General features: G+C 44.8%; 1 protein-coding gene across 2 annotated transcripts in view; it reads left to right on the top strand.

Moving 5' to 3' along the window:
* galnt14 (UDP-N-acetyl-alpha-D-galactosamine:polypeptide N-acetylgalactosaminyltransferase 14 (GalNAc-T14)) overlaps positions 1 to 20,817 on the top strand; it is a 74,953-nt gene that overhangs the window by 784 nt on the left and 53,352 nt on the right. For both annotated transcript variants that reach the window (XM_035423281.1, XM_035423282.1), the window contains exon 2: positions 13,951 to 14,120. In XM_035423281.1, the coding sequence (XP_035279172.1) occupies positions 13,951 to 14,120 (170 nt within the window). The remainder of the gene's footprint in view (positions 1 to 13,950; positions 14,121 to 20,817) is intronic.

Genomic DNA, 20,817 nt, shown 5'->3' with positions numbered 1-20,817 from the left:
ATGCGTTTCACGTATCATTTCATACATGCATATTTAGAGAGCACTAAAATGCAATTCATGGATATTTGTGGGACATATCGCTCTTGGACATTTTAGTTAAATGTTGCGCAAACATAAAATGTAAAAACAGCCTCGCTCTATAAATTCTACACGATACGACTGTGTCCTCTTTGGTGTGAGTGTCATAGAAGACCTTCTGTACCAAAGATTACGCGACTGCAAGAATGATCTAAATTTAGTTGTACAACTAAGTGTGTTGCATTTATTAGTTGTATAGTATTGTTAAGTGCACCTGTAAATGCATCAAGGGTGGCTGAGGGCTCGGTCAACGTTTAGATCTTGTGTTAGTACGATAATTTCAGTAGTTTGTTGCTGTAATTAATATGGGTGGTTCTAATGCTTTTATCCTCCCGATGAAGAAAGAAAGTTAAAGTATGTTAATGTTTTTGACATAATACGAGTGTCTTGGAAGACAAAACATGCTGCAGTGAAAATATTTTCAAAAATATTATTTGTTTTATTTTTATTGAATGTCCTATGTAGTGTAGGTGTGAGAATGGTAGAAAATATGGTTCTTGAGATTAAGACTAGACTGTCCTCTACAGGGGACAAAAATGAATTGCCAGGTTTTAGGAGGTTACGGTGGAACTGACAATTCTATTGGTGAGATGGACAACAGGACTGTTATGAAATAAACACACACACACACACACACAAACACACAGAGAGAGAGAGAGAATAATCGTTGCAGTATTTATTTTAAAGTCCTCATCTGTGCACGGCCTATTGGAGGATTGAGTGGTCTGAAAGTGGTACATTAAATTCTATTCATTCTTTAATAAATACTTTGTTTTTCCCTGAATATTACTCATTTGTAAGGATTCATGCACAGTTCACCAAATGCTTCACCTTCATATTTTAGTAAACATATTTAAAGTAAGCATTCTGTTGGTGTGCTTAAAAGTTTAAAGCATAGGCTTGATGGAATGTTGGGTGTGTGAAGTGGGACCTCAGTTTTTGATTGGTGCCAAAAACTAAAGACAGGCCTTGCTTAATGTGAGATTTCTTTCTGTTTGGAAAGATAAGGCTGTCCATATGGAAATGTGTTAGAGTGTAGAAACCATTAAAATACACTAAGATGAAGAGTATTGAGCTAGCATGTTAAAAAAAAAGTGTGTGTGTGTGTGTGTGCGCGCGTGTGCATGTTAGGACTGCGTCAATTTGTTCAAAAATGAAAGCAGTCCTAACATCATAAAACATCATGCAGCATACATCATTTTCCATATTAGCACAGTGGTGATAACGTGGCAGTAATTCAAGGTGTAAAAGTGGTGTGCATTTCCATAACAGACGTTGAACCGAGCTCACCTTTGAAGATCACAGCCTGCTTCCCCTTCCTGCACTGGACTGTAGAGGGTGCTATTTATTGTGGCGGCAGATCCAGAGATGCAGTGATATCGGAATCAGATTGGGCACAGGGTGGTCATGTTTTAAGAATATCACTGGTGAATCTGTCTGTAGAGGCTGAGGGGGCTTCGCTATAGCCACCTCCGGTTACCCTTGTGTTGAATATCTTGATTTCTAGGGTTGAATGTCTTGTCTTCTGATGGTGAATTTTCATTGCGCTCTGTGCAGTGGGTACTTTTTACATATCTAAATTCTTAAAACCTCACTCTGCATAGATGTGAAGCATATGAATGATTTGCTGACTGGGTTACAGTCGGTCGTAGTCACTTTACTGCCAGAGCAACAGTACTTTGTGGTAATACTTGGGGTGATTGGTTTTGTGCAATGTTTTTTTATTTTATTTTATTTTTTAGCTTTTTTAGATGATAGCTCTTCCTGTATTTTGGTGGTACATTGGAGGAGGTAAATCTTTGGTGGAAACCATAACTTATGCAATTGCTTGCTTTGATTTTGCTGCTGCAGATAGATTTTCAATATCTGAGAAAAGATCATTGAAAGGCCTTGATCAGGGCATTGTGAGACCAGGGATATAGAAAAGACTTGTTTTTAAATGTGAGACGGTATCTGGCCGTAGAAGTGAAACTTGTGTAATGTTTGTCATTGTCCTATTTGAACTAGGCCAGTTCACTTTGTTCAGTGTAGCAGTGCTCAATTCATGGTGTTATATTGATACCTGAAGATCTGTTTCCCTCTTCACAATTAGCCATTTGTTTGCTATCCTTGATCAATTTGGTCTCATGTTCTTTTTTTTTCTTTGGCGTGACCTTTCAATGAAATTCTGCCTGCGCTTGTCTCAACAGTAGTCTGCTTCTTAAATTGTTTTCTGGCACAAACGCCTGCTTTCTCTGGCTGCCCCAGCAGTCAAAACCTGTACATTCCTTCGTAAGTCACATCTTTGTTCAACGGAACATTTGCTCTGTGAACAAACAAGATAGATGTTCCAATCACCGTGTTCAGCTTGTGTGTCACAGCACCAATGGGTCTCAAACGGCTGACACAATTCCAATTATTCATTTTTTACGCAACACAAAATGCTATTCCTGTTCTCTACAGCAGTACTGCGTTTATGTGTTGACAGAACAAAACGGAATATGAAAAGCATTTTTAGCATGTAAGTTACTGAAACCATTTTGCCCTGCAGGCTACAATTTACCAGTAACATAATTCAAAATCTTGCAGATTCAGAAGTGGAATTTCAAAAAGCTCACATTTGTATGGTGTTTAAAGATTTATACTCATTTTTTAAATAGGCAGCTGACTCTTTGAATGAGGGAAACTCTCGTTGGTTCTATTTTTCAATAATGCTTTTGGCAACACCAAAAAACATGTTTTTTTTTTCAGTGGTCAGTTTCAATATCGACTCCTCTCAATCAATAAGGCTCATCAGTCTCTGCTCTTATGCAAGGGGAATGAGGATATGAATCCAATGGGAATAATGAAATATATTGAAGAATGCTTTCCTTTGAAAGAAAGCACATTTTTTCTAGCGTTGGTGGTCTTACATTCTGAAGATGATCACTATGTTTTAGGGACCATGAACCAATCGACAGTTTATGGGTGCAACCTGGCAACAGTTGGATTTCCGGACTGTCAGACATGCAAAAGGATGTTAGCAAGCTTTCCATTACAAACCCAAAGAAAGAGGATAAGCAAGTTTGAGGAATCCATCTGTTTTCTTATGGCAGATGTGCATTTTCGGGAACGTGGGCGCTGCATGCTTGACTTATTGTAAAGCAAAATATGCTTCAGTGGGCCAACAGTCTTCACAGGTGTCGACAGTAGTCTATCATTTTCACGCACATATTTCCCCGCCATGTGCAATCACAGTAAAGACTGGTGTGTTGTAACATATGTGGACTGTGTACAGCATACAATTAGCAGCTTCCTATGTGGCCAAAGTGTAATGTGGCAGTTTGCGGAGGGTGGTGCTCACTCATTCAGAAAGTACACGTACCCTGCAGCTACGGTTTAGCGCGAATCTGGTTTCACGGAATCTAGTCCTTGTTCAAACCTGCCGGAGCCTTCCAGCAAAATATGCGCCTGTTTAATATTCGTCTACGCCGTGCTTTTATAAAGCTGCTTTCCAGCGAGGAGAAAACACCTCCACGCATCGCTTATCACTTTAAAGCTAATTGTTTGTTCGTCACAATTTGGGAGGCGAAGGAAGGGCTTTGCTTAATTGTAACTCTCGCGCTAAGTGCTTCGGAACAGTTGTCATATTGAGATTATGCTGTCCTTAGGGGTAATTCCCTCTCGCTGTGAGGAACGGGTCAATAAACCTTGCCTTCAACATGCAACGCTTTGGGAGAGCCGGTGCCGTGTAATAATGCGAGCGACGACAGAACTCTGCAGCAGCGGCACAATAAAAGGCTGAAATATTTATGAATTCATGAATTTGTTGAAATTATCCGTGACAGCTGTTGAAGCGAAGTGATGATTTTCTGTGCGGGACAGTATCAGGATGAAAAAACAAAACAAAACATGAAAATAGGCTGTAGCACTGCAACCTGTGTGTTTGTGGATAGAGCTTGGTGGGATGTGTCCTTTCAAAGCTTAAAAGCAAAACATCCTTATTGTATCTTTGTTCAGTTGGTCAATTAAATAGATGAATCTAATGATTCATATATTGTGTCATGTAAGATTGGTATTATAACATAAATGATACAGTGTTATATGTCATTGAACTGGGCTAACGGACAAGAGGTCTCCACACAAACACACACAGTAATACACAACCACACAGATATACACGTGTGCCTTACAGATGCGTTTTCACTAACAATTATTTTAGTGTGCATTTGAATATTATTTTATGGTATTTTAATATTCCATCAATTCCTCCGTTCGCGGGTTACTTTTGTTGCTGTGGCAGTGTGTTGTCAAAGCCGTAATGAAAATGTCACAGTGTCAGAGGTGCCGGCGAGGGCCAAAGCGCGTGTGTCTTTTTTGTGGAGAAAAATAACATAAAACAAAGCAGAGGTTTTCCCGTTTGATCAGTCCAGTGTCTTAGGTGTTGCTCTGATGAAAGGGATTTTCAAAAATGCACACAGGCTACGCCGCCGCGTCAGCTGGTATTTCTGGGAATTGTGGTAATAGCAGTATTCAGCTTATTGCTTTTGAATCAATTTCTTCTCGGCTTCTGCTGAAAAAAAAAAAAAATACTCGGCTGCTTGCTTTCACAGAGAAGGCGATTCCAGTAATTAAGGTTCCACCGGTACCTGCAGTCGCTCTGATAACCTCTACTCTGATGTTCACGGGCCTGCTGGAAGCACGGGTAGATTGTGTGTGTGTGCATGTGTGTGTGTGTGTGTGTGTGTGTGTGTGCATGTGTGTGCATGTGTGTGTGTGTACGTGTGCGTGTGCGTGTGTCTGTGTGTCTGTGTGTGTCTGTGTGTACGTGTGCGTGAGCGTGTGTCTGTGTGTGTGTCTGTGTGTGTACGTGTGCGTGTGTCTGTGTATGTGTGTGTGTGTGTGTGCATGCGTGTGTGTGTGTCTGTGTGTGTGTGTGCATGCGTGTGTATATGTGCGTGTGTGTGTGTGTCTGTGTGTGCATATGTGTGCGTGTGTGTGCATGCGTGTGTATATGTGCATCTGTGTGTGCGTGTGTGCGTGCGTGTGTATATGCGCGCGTGTGTGTGTGTCTATGTGTGTGTGCATGCGTGTGTATATGTGCGTGTGTGTCTGTGTGTGTGTGTGGGTGCGTGTGTATATGTGCGTGTGTGTGTGTGTGTCTGTGTGTGTGTGTGCATGCGTGTGTATATGTGCGTGTGTGTGTGTGTCTGTGTGTGTGTGTGCATGCGTGTGTATATGTGCGTGTGTGTGTGTGTGTGTGTGTGAGTGCGTGCGTGTGTCAGTGGGGCGTGTTATTTTCTGTGGTTTTATTTTTTTCCCCCTCGGCTGAACGACATGCTATATAATTCAATTTGGAACAAAGGCAGCTGCTTCAACAGCCAGACACACAGAATTTCAAGTCCAAGATTGCTTTGATCGCGCCGAGAAAGTTTAATGCGTTTTTATTGTTTTATTTCATGACCTGAGGAAAGGAGGGAATATTGGGAGCATATTTCTTGCTTACAACCCATGTACATGACTGTGTTTATAAGAGTAGTTGAGAGGAATGGGTCATACATATTCAGCAGAGGTAGAGGGAAAGCAGACTTGGAACACATCTCTGAATAGCTTTGATTAAGTGAACTACATTCTGTGCAGGTAGAACTTCGGTTGCGTAGTCAGCATCAAACAGCATTTACCTCCAAGGTAAAAAAAGGGTTATTATGTGCAGTTGTACCAGCTGTGGCTGCTCTCATGAATAATGTTTTTTTTGTTGATTTCAGTGACCACCACATCTGTGATTCAAGTGAAGACTCAGATTTCAGGAAAAAAGCCGCAGAAAGACCATGGCAAATCACTGCTTTAAATCGCTGGTCGCTGATTAGAATGCGTATTGGATGTTTGGTTCTTCCATGTGAAAAGCAAGATCATTACTCTGTTGTTCATTTATAATTCATAATAGAAGAATTCATTGTTTATTCTAGAAATGAAGCAGTCATATATTTCATATTCACTGCTTGTTTCATTTTCAGCCTGTGTGTGTTATCGTATCAATATTATATCTGCTTTGCTTTATATCATTTAAATTTTTAATTGTATTGCATATTTACATAAACCTGTACAATGATTGCGCATGCACCTCCAAGCATGGATATGTGTTTCGGTACACCATTAATTGGTTATATTTTTATGTGAGACATTAACATGATGTTGATTGTTTATTCCATGCAAATCAGGGTGCACAGCTTGTAGTGCTGAATTTAGTAGGTACTGCAGGTTGTATAATTCTCTCGTGCAGCAAGATTGCATTGTCTGTGTAGCGTTGTCCATATGGATGTGCCAGCATGATATGTTGTTATTACTGCATTGCAGTGAGAAGAATTTCTCTTTTTAATCGTCGGAAACACAGAGATAAGTGCACTCAACAATTCCATACACCTTTTAAATATTGTTGTGCCACCTTCCCTCTCAGAGTATCACAGTAGACCTGTGTGTCTGGTGATGATGACCTACTGTACAACATGAACCTACATTTTGTTTAGCATGACTTCTGTGCAGTACGTTCAGTGTTAAATCAGCTCTAACGGAGTATATATGGTCCATATTGAACTCATATGCACTCTTACAGAGTTTAATTAACACAGGACATTTCACTGTGTAGGAGTTCAGTGTGTGGCAATCCACTTTTCCAACTGTAAACGTGTAAAACAAGACACATTTGTGTATTGTGTAATAATAACAGATAAAATCATACATGCATCTCATAAATTCATATCATGGCAAATTTCACCTGACCAAATTAAATTCAGACTAGCTTATTTATTACTTTAGATTTTATTCATTTTATTTCAAGCATTTCAACTTTTGAACTGTGTTTATTTATAGTAAATTAAGTGCCCGGAAACAGTAACTAATACCGTATTTCCCTTTTCGTGGGTAGTAGCATAGGGCATTTGGAGCGTCTGCTACAAGGATAAGTAAATTGTAATCACAAGATCAGTTTAATAATGCACTTTAACCAACTGAAATGGTACAAATACACTTAAAGGACATAGACTGCTTAAACAAAGGTTACTTGTTCATTTTGCTTTAGTTATAGATGGTTGATGAACCCTATTGGGTAAAGATGATAGCAGCCAAACAACTGGCAATGAACTGCACAAAGACACACACACGGACACACAGCACACGCGCGCACACACACACGCGCGCACACACACACACACACACGCGCACACACATACACACACACACACAACCGCACACACACGCACATACACACACACACACACACAACCACACCACGCGCACACACATACACACACACACACACACACAGCACACAACCACACACGCGCACACACACACTCGCGTGCATCTATGTTCGCTTGGACATAGATGAATTTGCTTAAACAGAAAACAATCTAAAACTGGTTGTTAATTTGGCAGTGATACATTTACCCTGCCCTTAATTGGTAAGTCTTCTCAGTCTCTTGGCTGGTTTAATTTCTCCGCAGGATTAAATTCACCAATACTGATTTGTCCTTGTTATCTGCAGCAGTGTGGGTAGAAAATAAGGAAGCGAGCTGAAATCAGTCACCTTCTCTTTGTTTCTTTCTGTCGGAAGCCCAGGCCGTGTACTCACAAAATCGGGGCTAAATTCATAACGTTACACTGTGTCCTCTTCCGCATTCTTTGAAAGACATGTTTTCTTGGCAGAGGTCTTTGCTGCAACTTGTGCCAAAGTCGGTGATGAATCTCAGTGTGGGGTTCAAGGAGTCAGTGAATGTTGCAGTGGTAGAGAAATCGTGACATTGGAGAAACTGAGGGAGCAAGTGGGTCGTTCTGACTAGTTTTAGCTTTTGAGTTTAAAATACATTTATGTCAGGCCACAGATATGAAAGGTGCTGTGAACTGCATTCTGGGAGAGGGAAATCTATTTTCTATTCCTAAGTTAAATCTATTTAACTTAGAGAGTACAATTGCTCCACAGAAGGGGAAAGTCTGGCCGTGATGGTAACTGTATGCGCATCTTATTGTTAGCCTTAGAAGTAAAAGATGAATTGACTAGCCTTAGGTGGAAGAATTGGAAAAAATATTGAGAGAAAACATCCCTTCAGAAGGTTTGTGTCCAAAGGGCAGGGTTAAAATTGTGTTTCTGTCGTGAAAGAAAAATTTGAGCTGTCTGTGATGAAACTGCAGTGGCACATCTTGGCACGCATCACGGAATTTGCTATTTTTCATTTCTTAAACATTAGCCGCCTAATGCAATAAAGCATCTGGAAGACGCTGTCATCGGGCTAACGATAAGTCAGCCGAGGCCTTGGACGTACTGTCACGCTCCGCTATCGCGCACGCACGGACCAGCCGTAGATCACGGGGCGCCAGTGAGTGGCACAGTCAGAACGCGTTATTGCTCAGGCTTTCTGCGCGGTGTCATCATGGAGCTCGTAGCCGTCAGCGGAGATTGTTCAGATTGATTTGGTGGCGGGTTACACCGAGCAGCTCGGGCGGGGGGGGGGAGGGGAGGGGAGAACGGGTCCGTACGGCGGCGTCTGTGGCGCGGCGGAGGCGCGGTCCGTGTCGCAGGCCGGTGGGCAGATCGGCAGGCCTGACGTCCGACAGCACTGCTGGTTTTTTTTAGGTAGATGGAAAGACCGGACAGAGAGGACTGCGATGGTAAGGGGTCCCTTAAGAAGTCATATGATGTGCTCCAACGCATGTGTGACGGTTTCCAGTGTGCTTGTGTGTGTGTGTGTGTGTGTGTTTGTGAGAGAGAGAGAGAGAGAGAGAGAGAGAGAGAGAGAGAGAGAGAGAGTGTGAGAGAGAGAGCGCAAGTAATCCTGAGTGTAATCTGGATAAGAGTGTCTGCTAAGTGAATGTGACAGTGAGTGTGTGTGTTTTCTTTTGTGTGTGTGTGTCTGTGTTGGGGGGGGGGGGCAGGGGATTTAGGGGCTGCTGGGGGGGGGTTCTGTCAAATTGCTGATGTCCCGGTCACACATATAATCAGGAGACAGAGCTCTATATGCAAGAGTTTAACCATCCTTAACTACTGAAGTTGCATTGGGTATTGGTCACTTTGTGGACTTCCACTATCAAAGCATCAGATCCAATCCGGATCGTGTGGCATACAATAGCTGTTTTAAAGAACTGGGCCCTTAGTCACAGACCTATGGGTTTATTTCATTGGTGGTTCAGTACATATTCTTGAGTTAGGCAGGTAACCTGAACCATCAATATTTAGCTGAATACCAGCTTCAGTGAATGTCTAGCCTACAAAATAGGAAAATGGTAATGACGTATAAAAAGTCAGCCATGTCACCTTGAATAAGGGGTGGTTGCAAATTATTTTGATGAAAAGCCATCAGGGCCAAGCAACCACAGCATGCCGATATTTCAATTTTTTTTCTCCCTTAAATAACCCAGCACTGTGCTTTAAATCAGGAAATGTAAATCTTTAACAAGATCTGACATGTGTTGCAAAAATACTTTTAATGCAATCTGTAGCCTCTCCTAGAAGAGCAGGTTATAAATTGTTTTGACGCCCTGTCTTCCTGTCTTGATTAGGTTTTACACAGTAGAGTACAGTGAATGACCAATCGTGTAAATTTAAAATAATCATTCTGTACTAGCTGCGTACACACATCCTCACCCTAAGGACAAATAAGTTAAACAGTCTTCACAATGTATGAGTACAATTGTAACTTTTACGATCTTATGCCAATATATTAAGCTACACCAGTGTTATAGATTTTGTTAAAATTATAAAACGCTTTTTATGATTTAGAAAATTTTAAATGCATCTCTTCCAACATGCTGTAATCAATGATTATGGATAAATGTGTGAGCAAATGTAATGTTTTTTATGCATGAGAAAAACCACAACTAAAATGTATTGTTTTTTTCTAAATAGGCCATTGGTGTGCCAAAATGGGCAGCTGAGCAGTAAAATGTTCTTTATTGTCATTTCTTAAGTGAATATGTGCTTCCGCAGTGCTCGTCTGTATTCATTTATACGCTTTTTTCAGCATTCTACAAAGTAAATCAGGAATAGGCATTTCGAGGCCATTCGTAGTCTTTTAAAGCTTTGAAAAGCGTTTAAAGGTGTTTTAAGGTGATCTTACTCTCTTAGTTAATTCTGTTACGGGGAGAACGCAGTATAGAATTAATTTATCGCCGCGTTAACGCGTAAACCTCTTCGTTGCTATGTTCTCGTTGCGTAGTTTTTTGTTTCCTTTATTGCAGAAGGAGGTTGATAATGAAGCGCCGCGACGAAAACATTTTATTAATATTTTCCATTACCGAAAGCACTCAGAGACATCTGGCATAAGTTATGCCGGCGCTTGCCGCACTCCAACCATTATCATGCTAAACAGTCTATCTTCAGAAGCAGACGTCTGCAATTACCAGCCCCCATTACGGGCTGCGGGGACGGTGTTGGGCCTCTTGTAAATCGGCAGGGCATGACATCTGCCTCTGATTGACAGCGCCCGAAAAGGAAGGGAATTCTTGGCGCAGAAAAACTTCGCCGACCCGAAGCCCCGTTAATGTAGTCTCGATGTGGGCGGGGGGTGTGGGGTGGGGGGGGGGGGGTGTGGCTTGGTTACCGTTACCGTTACCGTTGCTCTTGAGCTTAAATCAGTCACCTCCTCTTTGTTTCTTTCTGATGGAAGCCCAGGCCGTGCGCTCACGAAATCGGCTAAATTCACAACGTTATGCTGTGTCCTCGTCCACGTTCTTTGAAAGACATGTTTTCTTGGCAGAGGTCTCTGCTGCAACTTCTGCCAAAGTCGGTGATGAATCTCAGTGTGGGGTTCAAGGGGTCAGTGAATGTTGCAGTGGTAGAGGATTCTTGGCGCAGAAAAGCTTTGAAGGCCCGAAACCCCCGTTAATGTAGTCTCGATGTGGGGGGGGGGGGGGTGGAGGGTGTGTGGGGGGTGGCGGGGGGGGCTCGTTACCGTTGCTCTTTTTAAGAACGTGGAAAGAAGGAAGTCGCGTTTCCGACGCGCTTGGTTTACGCGGCGGCCGTGCGTTGTGGTCCCTGTTGTGGTCCCCGTTGAGCGCCCGCGCGGACCTACAGATGCAGTCTGCCGCGCGTGGCTGTTTGTACGCGCGCTCTAATGAGCTTCCCGCTGCGCCGCGGCCCCGTCGTCAGTGCTGGGGGGCACCCCGAACGCGCCTTCGCGAATGTCTTACCGCGAAAGCTCCCGGGAACCATCTTTGATTCCCACACCGCAGCCTCAGATGGAGAAACTATCTGCCTGGGCTGTTTTGTGGAGTCAGAAAAGGAGACTTTCTTCCTTTATCCTACAGCAGGGGGGTTTTCAACCTTTGCTGATTCAGAGCCCCTCACCCGGACAAAAAGGCAAAAAATGTGTTATATTACTGGATTTATCTCAGTAACTGAAGAGGAGTTCTTTCTCTCTCCATAGGAGAAGATTTATATTATTGAAGAGGATGAAGACAAAAATTACTGTTTTAAAAATGGGTGTGTGTGAGTGGATGGTCATTAACAACAATATAATTGGGACACAGTGTTAGCCAAATAGGTAGCAAAAACGAGCTATTCTGATCCTCACTAGTCAGCAACTCTAAATGCATAATTTGCATGCTACCTTGCTGCCTTTCTGTAGTGTTAGCGATATGATAAACAAGCAGTCAGAGAAAACACTAGATTGAAATTACTCGAGCTTGCAATGTGTTGTGTCTGCTTCGGTGTTTACATCAAGCACGTCCGTTCCATTTTGACTTCCTCCGTGACACTGTTTGTGTAAACATTAGGCTGTGCCATATTGGTCACAGATAATGCGGAGGCTTCTGCCAGGCCTGTGTTTTTTTCCTCTCGGCGAGCTGGACTGGGTGTTGGCAGTTTGCTCGAGCCTGCGGACCCCTTTGCCAGAACCTTCAGATTTATCGCACTCTCGCCCAGAATCCCAAGCGGCGGAATCACCGGCGTTGTTTTTGTTCTGACCACGCTGCGTCTCCTCAACGCAGTAATGGCTTCTTCCTCAGAGGGCTCCTTGAGACAGACTTTAATATGAGAGCAGCACCAGATGACACGAAGGGTTTGAAGAGGCCTTGACGCTGATTGGCTGCGTGTTCTCATTTTAATGCGGCCGCATTTGCGCAATCCTTATGAGAAACGTGAATTTGAATCTCTTTCAGTCATCAAAACTTTGTGAAAAGCCCCAGTGCAGTTTGCAGCTCCTACAGGTTTGTAATAATCTAGAAACCTCAAATAATGACAAACTCGCTCAGTTCACTTCAGTCCTCCCCTCTATTCTTAGGAAAGGGTGAAGGGTCACATCTGCTCTCGGGTAATAACGGCCATCAATTCCTCTATTGCTGACACTGCAGAACTGATGTGTTGCGCCATAAGAAAGATACAAAAAGTGAAACTTTATTTCTGTACGACCGTGAAGACATTGCTTTCATTGCCAGGTTTGTGGCTGATAAAACAGGGCCGGAGAGGGAGAGAAAAAGCAGGTAAACATTGCAGCGCATCATTAGAAAAGAAACTGAAAACGTGATTTGAAAATAATCCATCTGCAGACTTCGGCAAGGCATTACGTGTCATAAATGTAAGAAAGGAGTGAAAATATATTAAAGGAGACAGTGTGGAACGCTATATTGTGCACATTATTCTCCAGCAAGCTATCGCGGTCCCGTTGTCCCATACGAGCGGAATAATCCAAGGACTTATGTCTGAAAAGGTAATGAAATTCACAGCCGTTCCGACGGGGAAGAGAGAATAACCTTTGCCGCATCCTCCAGCAGAACCTCCCGCAGGTGGATTAGGTTTGAGGTGTATTGTTGCTACAACCCGACTGAACATATTAGCGGCCTTTATTACTATTATGTCGTCGGCTGGCTATTAGCTCGACCGAAGCAGCGTTGCATGAAAATCAAGTTTAATCACATTACATCAGCGGGGGGATGATTCATGTTCTCTTTAGGCTTTTGGTTTAGGGGGGGGGTGGCTGCCTTTTGTTTCCCAGCAGCCGGCGTTGGGACTTGACAGCCTTTCCCACAATGCACTGCTCCTGTCTTCTGGGTTTTCGGCGGGGAGTCATCATTACTCCCACTTTCTAACAGTCACCAGGGGGAAAGCAGGAACCAGTTAGTTGGTAAATTACAAGCGGTAGCCCGCCAGGATGCTGGAGTCAGCTGCTAGTGCTGTTAATAGACCCTGATATAAAATGTGTTGCATCAGTGAAACAAAACGCAGGAAAGGAGGGACTCTTTGGCACTTTGGCGACGGATGCTTCAGTTTATTAGTGATTTTAAGCTGCTGTCTTTGCAGAAAATGGAGCCCGGCGTTGTTGTTTGTATCAGGCTGTTATTTATTCACCCTCTCGTGTCTTACAGCCAATTTTCAAAGTGTAAGCAGCTTGCTTGCAGTTTCCGTAACAACAGACGCGTTGTCAAAACTGAGTACGCTGACAGACGTTCATGAACTCGAATGTCACAGACAAATATTATCTTAACATTCTGCTTCTAAACAGGATGGTCATTTTATGGTTTTTCACGGTTTGACATGAGAGGTGTCAATGAGGAGTCAAATCCTACAATTCCCCCGGTTAGTTTCTCCTCACATACACAATTCTTGTTTTTTTCTCCTTAATTCAGCATTTAAATACTTGAGCTACAGAACCGGGTGTCTACAGTGTCAGATGCAGTATTTAAGCGCCTTAAAAGCTGAAATAGAAAAAAAGGTGTCGATCAATGTTTTGCAGTCTTAATTCAAGTGAGACGATATCTCGAGGCATTATAGTTTTGCAGGTCTTGTAAAAGACCATAACCCAGACATCGCTCCCTCTTGACAAAATAACCCGATAAAAAGATAAAACTGACGGCTTGAGTGAGTCTCGGCTTGGCGTTTTTTTCTTCTCGGACAGCAATGGCATCTCCTTGCTTTTTTCCCTTTTTCAGCTCACTGAAGCCGAATGGGACGACCTCCTGGATCAGTTCGAAGAGAAGCACTACCTCAGCGTCCGCAGATGGAAGCCGGGCCAGGACCCCTACAGGCTGTACGCCTTCAATCAGCGCGAGTGCGAGCGGATCCCTAGCAACCGCGCCCTCCGAGACACCCGCCATTACAGGTAGGGCTACGGCGAGCGCTCTCGCCGCGGAGAGGCTGCGTCGCAGGCTCTGCGGCGTGGAACAGGAAGGAAGTTGTGCAAAAACGGAAATCTGCAATTGAATCGTTTATCAATTTGGCTTTTTCTGTACCTTTATTGTGTGTGTGTTCCTGTATTTGTGTGGTTATGCATGCATCTGTGCGCCTGCGTGAATGTGTAGGTGTGTGCGTTTGTTGTTGAGTGGTTTTGTGTATGCGCGTGCGTGTGTTTGTTCGGTGTTTTGTATACGTGCGTCCGTGTGCGCTTTTGCCGTTGAGTGCTTTCTCGTGTGCGTGGGCTTGTCTTGTTGAATCTGCACATTTGTCTCTGTGTACACAAGTACGAATCCCTGCCTTTTCCACTGAAAGACTTGTCGCTGTATAAATGACTCGCATTGTTCCGGATTATTCTCAGGCTGCCAGACCGCGCTGCCTCTGAATTGAAGGATTGCTTGTTTCTCCACATTGTTCCGAGCTCAGCTGAAGAAGGAGGATATAGCTCTTAACAGATGACAGCAGATTTATCTGTCGGGGGGGAAGTCGTGGCTTGACGCCACGAGCGTGGAAAGAGATAATTGGGGCACACGCGCACCAGTGTGTGCATACAGCACCCCCTCGCTCCATCTCCTCATTAACTTTCTTTTATCCTGATGCCCTCGATTGAACCGCGCTCCTCCAGATTTTAAAGTGGAAATGATTGCACATTTCACTACCCCGCTGTAGTCCCCCCCCAAAAAAAAAAGAAAAAATCTGCCCCGCTTGACAAGGAAGCCGACTGTATGCAAAGAGGGTCTGTTGCGAGGGGCGCTCAACTTGCTGACTAAGTGCTGACTAAGTGAGACATTTATGGTGGGGTTAATGGTCTCGTAGTCAGTCATTCTGGGGACCAGTTGTGTTCTGCCTCGGTACTCTTGAGGACATTATTCCCAGCACTGTACATTTGGACCATGTACATGTACTGTAGCTCAACGAATAACCCTTTTATTTTACAGTTAGATTGCACTTCATTAGCATCTCTCTAAATGTATCGTGTAACTAACAGCATCAACACACACAAAAAAAATTAAAGTTAGCTTGGAAATATTTGTGCTGCATGTAATGTGAAGGTACGCTCCTTGTAATTCCTACTGATGGCAAAGTCATGTGTGCGAAGGTGCTGTTCTATTCTTGGTGTATAGTCAAAGTGACACAGTCTTTCGGGTACTGGACCTGGGATCAGAATGTGTCAGTTTTGACACCTGCTGGTGTAGGCCTACCCATGCAAAAGGTGTTTATTGATTCTGCGCATATCAGATGCGTGTCAGAATCGAAAGCATGCTTGTCCATCATACTCTGATGATACGAGATGGCCCCGCTGTCTGCTGAACATGAATGCGATTATATGGATTCCTGTTGTTGCCGCCCCCACGCCGATCATGGAGGACGGGGGCTCGGCGCTGTGGCTGCACATGCTGAAATAATTGGTGAGACGAGGCCGGGGTGTCTGCCGGATCTGGTGGGAGTCGGTAGGTAGTGTGCCGTCGACTGCGTGGGCGTGGAAGTGCTCATCCGCTGGAGATGAGGCTCAGAGGGTCAGCCTAACGCCCCCCCTCGCTGAAAGAGAACAGAGTGGCGGGGGGGGCGCGGGGGGGGGCGAGATGCCGTTCCCAAAGCTCCGTGCACAATCAGCTGAGTCAGGTTTGAAAGGGCGAGAACAGGAGGTCTCTATTGATTTTTCCCCGGCTGTGGCTGTCTTCGTCTTCCGAGTGCTCGGAGCCTCTCGTTAGCCGCGCCGCTCATTAGCCGCCGCTCGCGTAGTTTGCGCCGAGCGGCCGGGGGTCGGCTGGAAGCAGGAAGGGCGAAAAAAAGGGCGGTCTTTTAATGGCGCCGCCCTGGTGGCGGAGACGTGGGGTTGCATTGTCGACACTGGCACGGAGGCCAGACTCACCACGTCTCTCTGCCCTCCCCGGTCGGCGTGTGAGTTTCGCGTTCGTACTCATCGCCCTTTCAGTTCGCTATAACGAAGCCGAGCCGGCTTGCCCCGTGACAGGCTGCGTGAATGAGTGGGAGGAATGCGGACTCCCTGCGTGGATTTTGGAAAGTCTCCCACCTTCCCCCCCAGACCAGCGTGGGCGAGGCGTAGCTGTGGTTAATGCCCCCCCACCCCTGTTTAAATCGTAGCGGGATGGTGGAGCCTGACTGTGCGAGGTCGGGTGAACGGGACGTTGTAGATTATGTGCTGTGGCAAGGTGAATTTTACGGCTGCTGCAAAGACATTTGTTCAAATATTCACGGCCTCTAATCCGCCGTTGTCTTCCCGTCCTGCTAAAAACCCGTCTCATCGGAGGCCGCATGCCTCCGCGGGGGCAGTGCCTTTTACCTTGTTTCCATTTTAAAAATTTGTCAACTTGTGTTTTGTTTACCCCGGTGAGATCAGACGTGGGTCCTCTTTAAGGGGCTCTGACAGGCCCTTGACCTACGTCACTTCGAGTTATGTAAATCTGCACGTAGGTAAATTGTTTTCTGAGAAATTGAGAAATCAATACGGGAGAAGCAACACGTCGCTGTGTGGGAGCTTAAGCTCACAGAACATGAGCGTGGTGAGATGCCCAAAGCTCCTCCCCACGCGTATGTGTACTGTAGTAATAGTGTTCATATTGTTCCTTCATACTGTGTTATTAAGCAAGTCTTGCTATTCCAACTGTAAAATAGCATTTGCATTTGGTTTAAATATTGTGCTATGGTTGTGGTTTACATTACTTAAGGTTCATAATTTTTTCTGACCCATAGTGCCTTTAGTTATACATTAATTTTAGAGTTACGCATAAATGCGGTCCCAGGAATATAACCCTTATGCAACTCGGGAATTTGTACAATATAGCTGTATAAGTAGGCCTACTTCTTTTAATGATAACTTCCTGTCCCTGACTTGCTGAAATGGCCTAGAGCTAGTTTGAACATCAGTTGTCAGCAGCGAGCTCCAGATTGAAAGCACTCTGAAAGCATCACTCTCTCTCAAAGTATTGTTTCGTACATCTTGCGCTGCATACGAAATAATACATTTCGGTACCCCACTGGGGTTATTCAGCTCGGGCGAAGAAAAAAAAAATTTTAATGACAAATTTTCTGCTTCCTTCTTGTGCCACTAATGCCAGCGCATTGGATAGTGGCAGAAAGGAAGGATCTAAAAACTGAATTATAAATTGACCTTTTCTAACAGGGCATTTATTATTTTCCTCTCTCACTTCAGGGAGTTGCAATGATAGTTAAATATGCATTACAGCCTACACTTCTGAGTCTCACTGGCATCTATCCAGAATGTGCCTGTCCTGTCAGAGGCCAGCAAACCCTGCGGGGTGGTAATCATTTACGAGAGCGTTACCCTGGGAGTGAGGGCTTCTGTCAGCAGGTTATTGGTCGCATTTGACTCCTCTGGCCCATCAGACATCTGTGATCTGCTTGCAGCGGGTCTCCAGAGCAGTAACAAGCCCTGCTGAGAAAATACCGACTTAAACCAGCCTGAGCTGGTTAAGCTGGTTTGAGCTGCTGCTCACCAGCTGACCAGCCTGTTTGACCACCGACTTAGTCTAGCAGCTTATCTAGCTTTGACTAGCTTTGTTCAGCTACAGACAGCTTTGACCAGCCATAGGCCAGCTTTAACCAGCTTAAACCAGCTTAAACCAGCTCAGAATCCTAGCTGGTCTTAGCAGGAATTATCAGCCCAGAGCTCAGCTCAGCTGGTGGCCTGGTTGACTCCACCTGGTTGGGAGACACTTGTGTTAGTTTGCACCTTCCTGAACTTCAGGGAGAAAACAGAAATGAGGGTTTAAAAATTAATAAAGGAAAGTTGTGTCATATTTACAGAAAGAGGAGTAGTGTTCTTCAAGATTGCCCATTGTTTGCATTCAAGACCAACAAACATGAACTTTGAGCATCGGTTCATCGGTTCGAGTGTTTTACGAAGGTAAACAAAGATCCCTTTGGAAAGGGCAGACGGTTTTTAAAAAAAAATTTTTTGCCAAGTGTTCTCTGTGGAATTGGGCTCCCCTGAGAAAAGGTCAAAGGTTAACAGTTCGTGTTGGGACAGTGAGGCATCACAAACCCAGTAGGGTACGGGGCTACCACACGCTGCCAGTCACTGTCTCATAGGAACGAATCACAATTCTCTGCAAAAGGAATCTGTTTGATTGGCCCAAACCAGTCATTGAAGCCAATCAGTGAATGCACACGATAGATCTGGCCTGACATGTCTCCCCTTCACTGTGCTTAAGGGGAAAGTTCCCCTTTTGCGGAAGTCCTTCCTGTTGACTAGGCCTGATGCTGTCTGCGAATCTGGTGACACCTAGTATTACCCCCTGCGTTCCTGAGTCAGACGCGACAGTGCATTCATATTCTCCTGAAATCCAGGTTTGATTATGAGGTAGGAAAGCTCACGCTGTGCTGCCTTTTGGTCCTGGTGCTCGAGCCCTGCTGATCAGCAGGGTTAGGGCCAACGGGTTTTTGCTCCCAGCGAAAGGGACTAAGAGATTAGCAAACCATTCTTGGCACGCGGCCTTTGTTTAAAAAGTCGTATTTGCAGAAAAAACTGAAACGTCGGCCCTTGTCGTGCCTCATCAGCAAGGCTGGAAATATCTGTCCGCTGGTTGGCAAGCATCCCTTCGCTGTAATATTTGTCTTGACGGTGAGCCAATTTGGAATATCCAGCCTCCTCTCCGAAGACACAACACAGTGTTGCGGCATGACTAGCCTTAACGAGCCGGCCACAGGGACCCTCGTCTGTTCGTCCGATGCGTTCCCGTCACCGCGATGCGTCTTTCCTCATACAGGTGCCGCGTCGCGTTCTTCCTGAGAAGGAGTCCAAGAACGGCTGCAAGTCACCATTTAGACCGGCAACGCACACGGAACGTGGACGCGGGGAAACGTGCTAGCGGAGTTGTGGTCGCCTCACCGAAATCGAACTGAGATTCCCGAAGTGCGTACGGTAAAACGCGAAAAGTCTTTTCGCGACTGTTCCCACCGCCTCGTCCTCGGTCTCCCTCGTAGAAGCAGCATGTACCGAGATATTTCATACTTCGGTTAGGACTGTTCCTGGAGCTGTTTCTCACAGGAAGTGCTTGTGCTTGGGTGTTTTTTTTTCCCCGAGTCTTCATTCTGCTTTTCAGGCGAACACCAATCTCTATTACGCCTCAGGGGTTTTGTGATTGTGGAGAAAATACAGTGCAGGAAAAGAGATAATTACACTTTCGCTGCCTCTCTGGGTTTTTTTTTCTCCTTTTTTGTTGCTTAACTAAATGAAGCTTTGAATCACACCAGGTTTTTTACCACTTACAGTCTGTACAAACAAGCCACAGCTCACTGGAATCAAGATAAAGAAATAATAATAAGGCCAATCAATCACTCCCCCCTCCGCACACCGTCTTGTCCTCTGAGAAACCGGTGGTCCACTGTACGTGAAATCAAGTATGAATCATTCACAGCTCCGGTAAAACTGCTCCTGCTCCTTGCTCTGTCGACTTGATTAAAAAGGCAGTGGGGACAGATTGAAGGGATTACATTCTTTTTAAGGTGGCTCGTTTTTCACCTTTGATTAAAAAAAAGAGGCATATTAAAATCGGGATCACTGAAGCGTTGTGTGCCTTATTAAGCTGATTTTTTTTTAATACCCTCGTATACAGATTAGTCATGTTAAAAATCTCTTCCTTGGCTGTTCTTTCCGCCTGCTCTTTTTATGAGAATAGAAGGGAAAGATTTTTTGGGATGTTAAATGCATGCTGGGTACTTGGCTGCAAGGACTGAATACAAAATTGTCTCAGTGTGACATGAAAGGCAATCGTTTATACCTATTATGATTTGCATTTGTGATACTGAACGCTAGTACCTATCTTCCTAAAACATCCACTGTAATTTATTTTTAAATAACAGTTTTTCACCTACAACATATGATATTGTGCAATCTACACTTATCAACTAAAATATTAAACTATTGACATATTTATTTGTGTACACATTTAATTATGTACAGAAGAATTTGGAAATGATTATACTGAAGGACACCAAAGTAATTTCATTAGCTCAGGATATGGACTTATGACAACTGTCAAGCAGCCAGAGGCCTAAAGTCCTTTCTCTGATCCCAGACCTGGAGAGCAGGCACTGGCACAGCACTGAACACGTCTCCCGCCCCCCGCACCTCAGAACCAATCATAATTCTCTGCAAAATGAAACACTTTGATTGGCCCAAACCAGTCATTGCAGTCACCCCTGCACCTCGGGCCTCTTCTCGTCTCTGTTTGACTTTCAAGATGGCTGAGACAGCAAGATGGATCAGCGAAGCGGCCTTTATGACCACAGCGGTCAGACAGCCCCGAACGTGACCCCCCTCCCCCCCATCTCCCCCCCTTCCCCCGTACATGAGCGGGACTCCACTGCGCTGCCGGGGGAGCTGCGGAGGCGTAGGGGGGGCGCTCCCGCGGGGGCCCCTCGACCCGTCTCTGTTTTTTCGGAGCGCTAATGAGATAATTCATGCAGGAGGCGCGGGATAATGGAGCTCTCCCCAGATGAAAGGAGCGGAGGTGGAGCGACCGAGCGCCTCTCCTCCCCCCCCCTCCCCTCCCCCGCCCCCGCAGTCGCGGGAGGCTTCGGCGGCCTTAGCGTTGGCGGTAGCGCGCTCCCGCTTTGATCTATGTCGCGTGCTTTCCCGC

The sequence above is a fragment of the Anguilla anguilla genome, chromosome 6 (genome assembly GCF_013347855.1).
Source record: "Anguilla anguilla isolate fAngAng1 chromosome 6, fAngAng1.pri, whole genome shotgun sequence".
NCBI lineage: Eukaryota > Metazoa > Chordata > Actinopteri > Anguilliformes > Anguillidae > Anguilla > Anguilla anguilla.
Note: the sequence above shows the minus strand (reverse complement) of the source record. Positions and strands in the feature narration are given on the sequence as shown.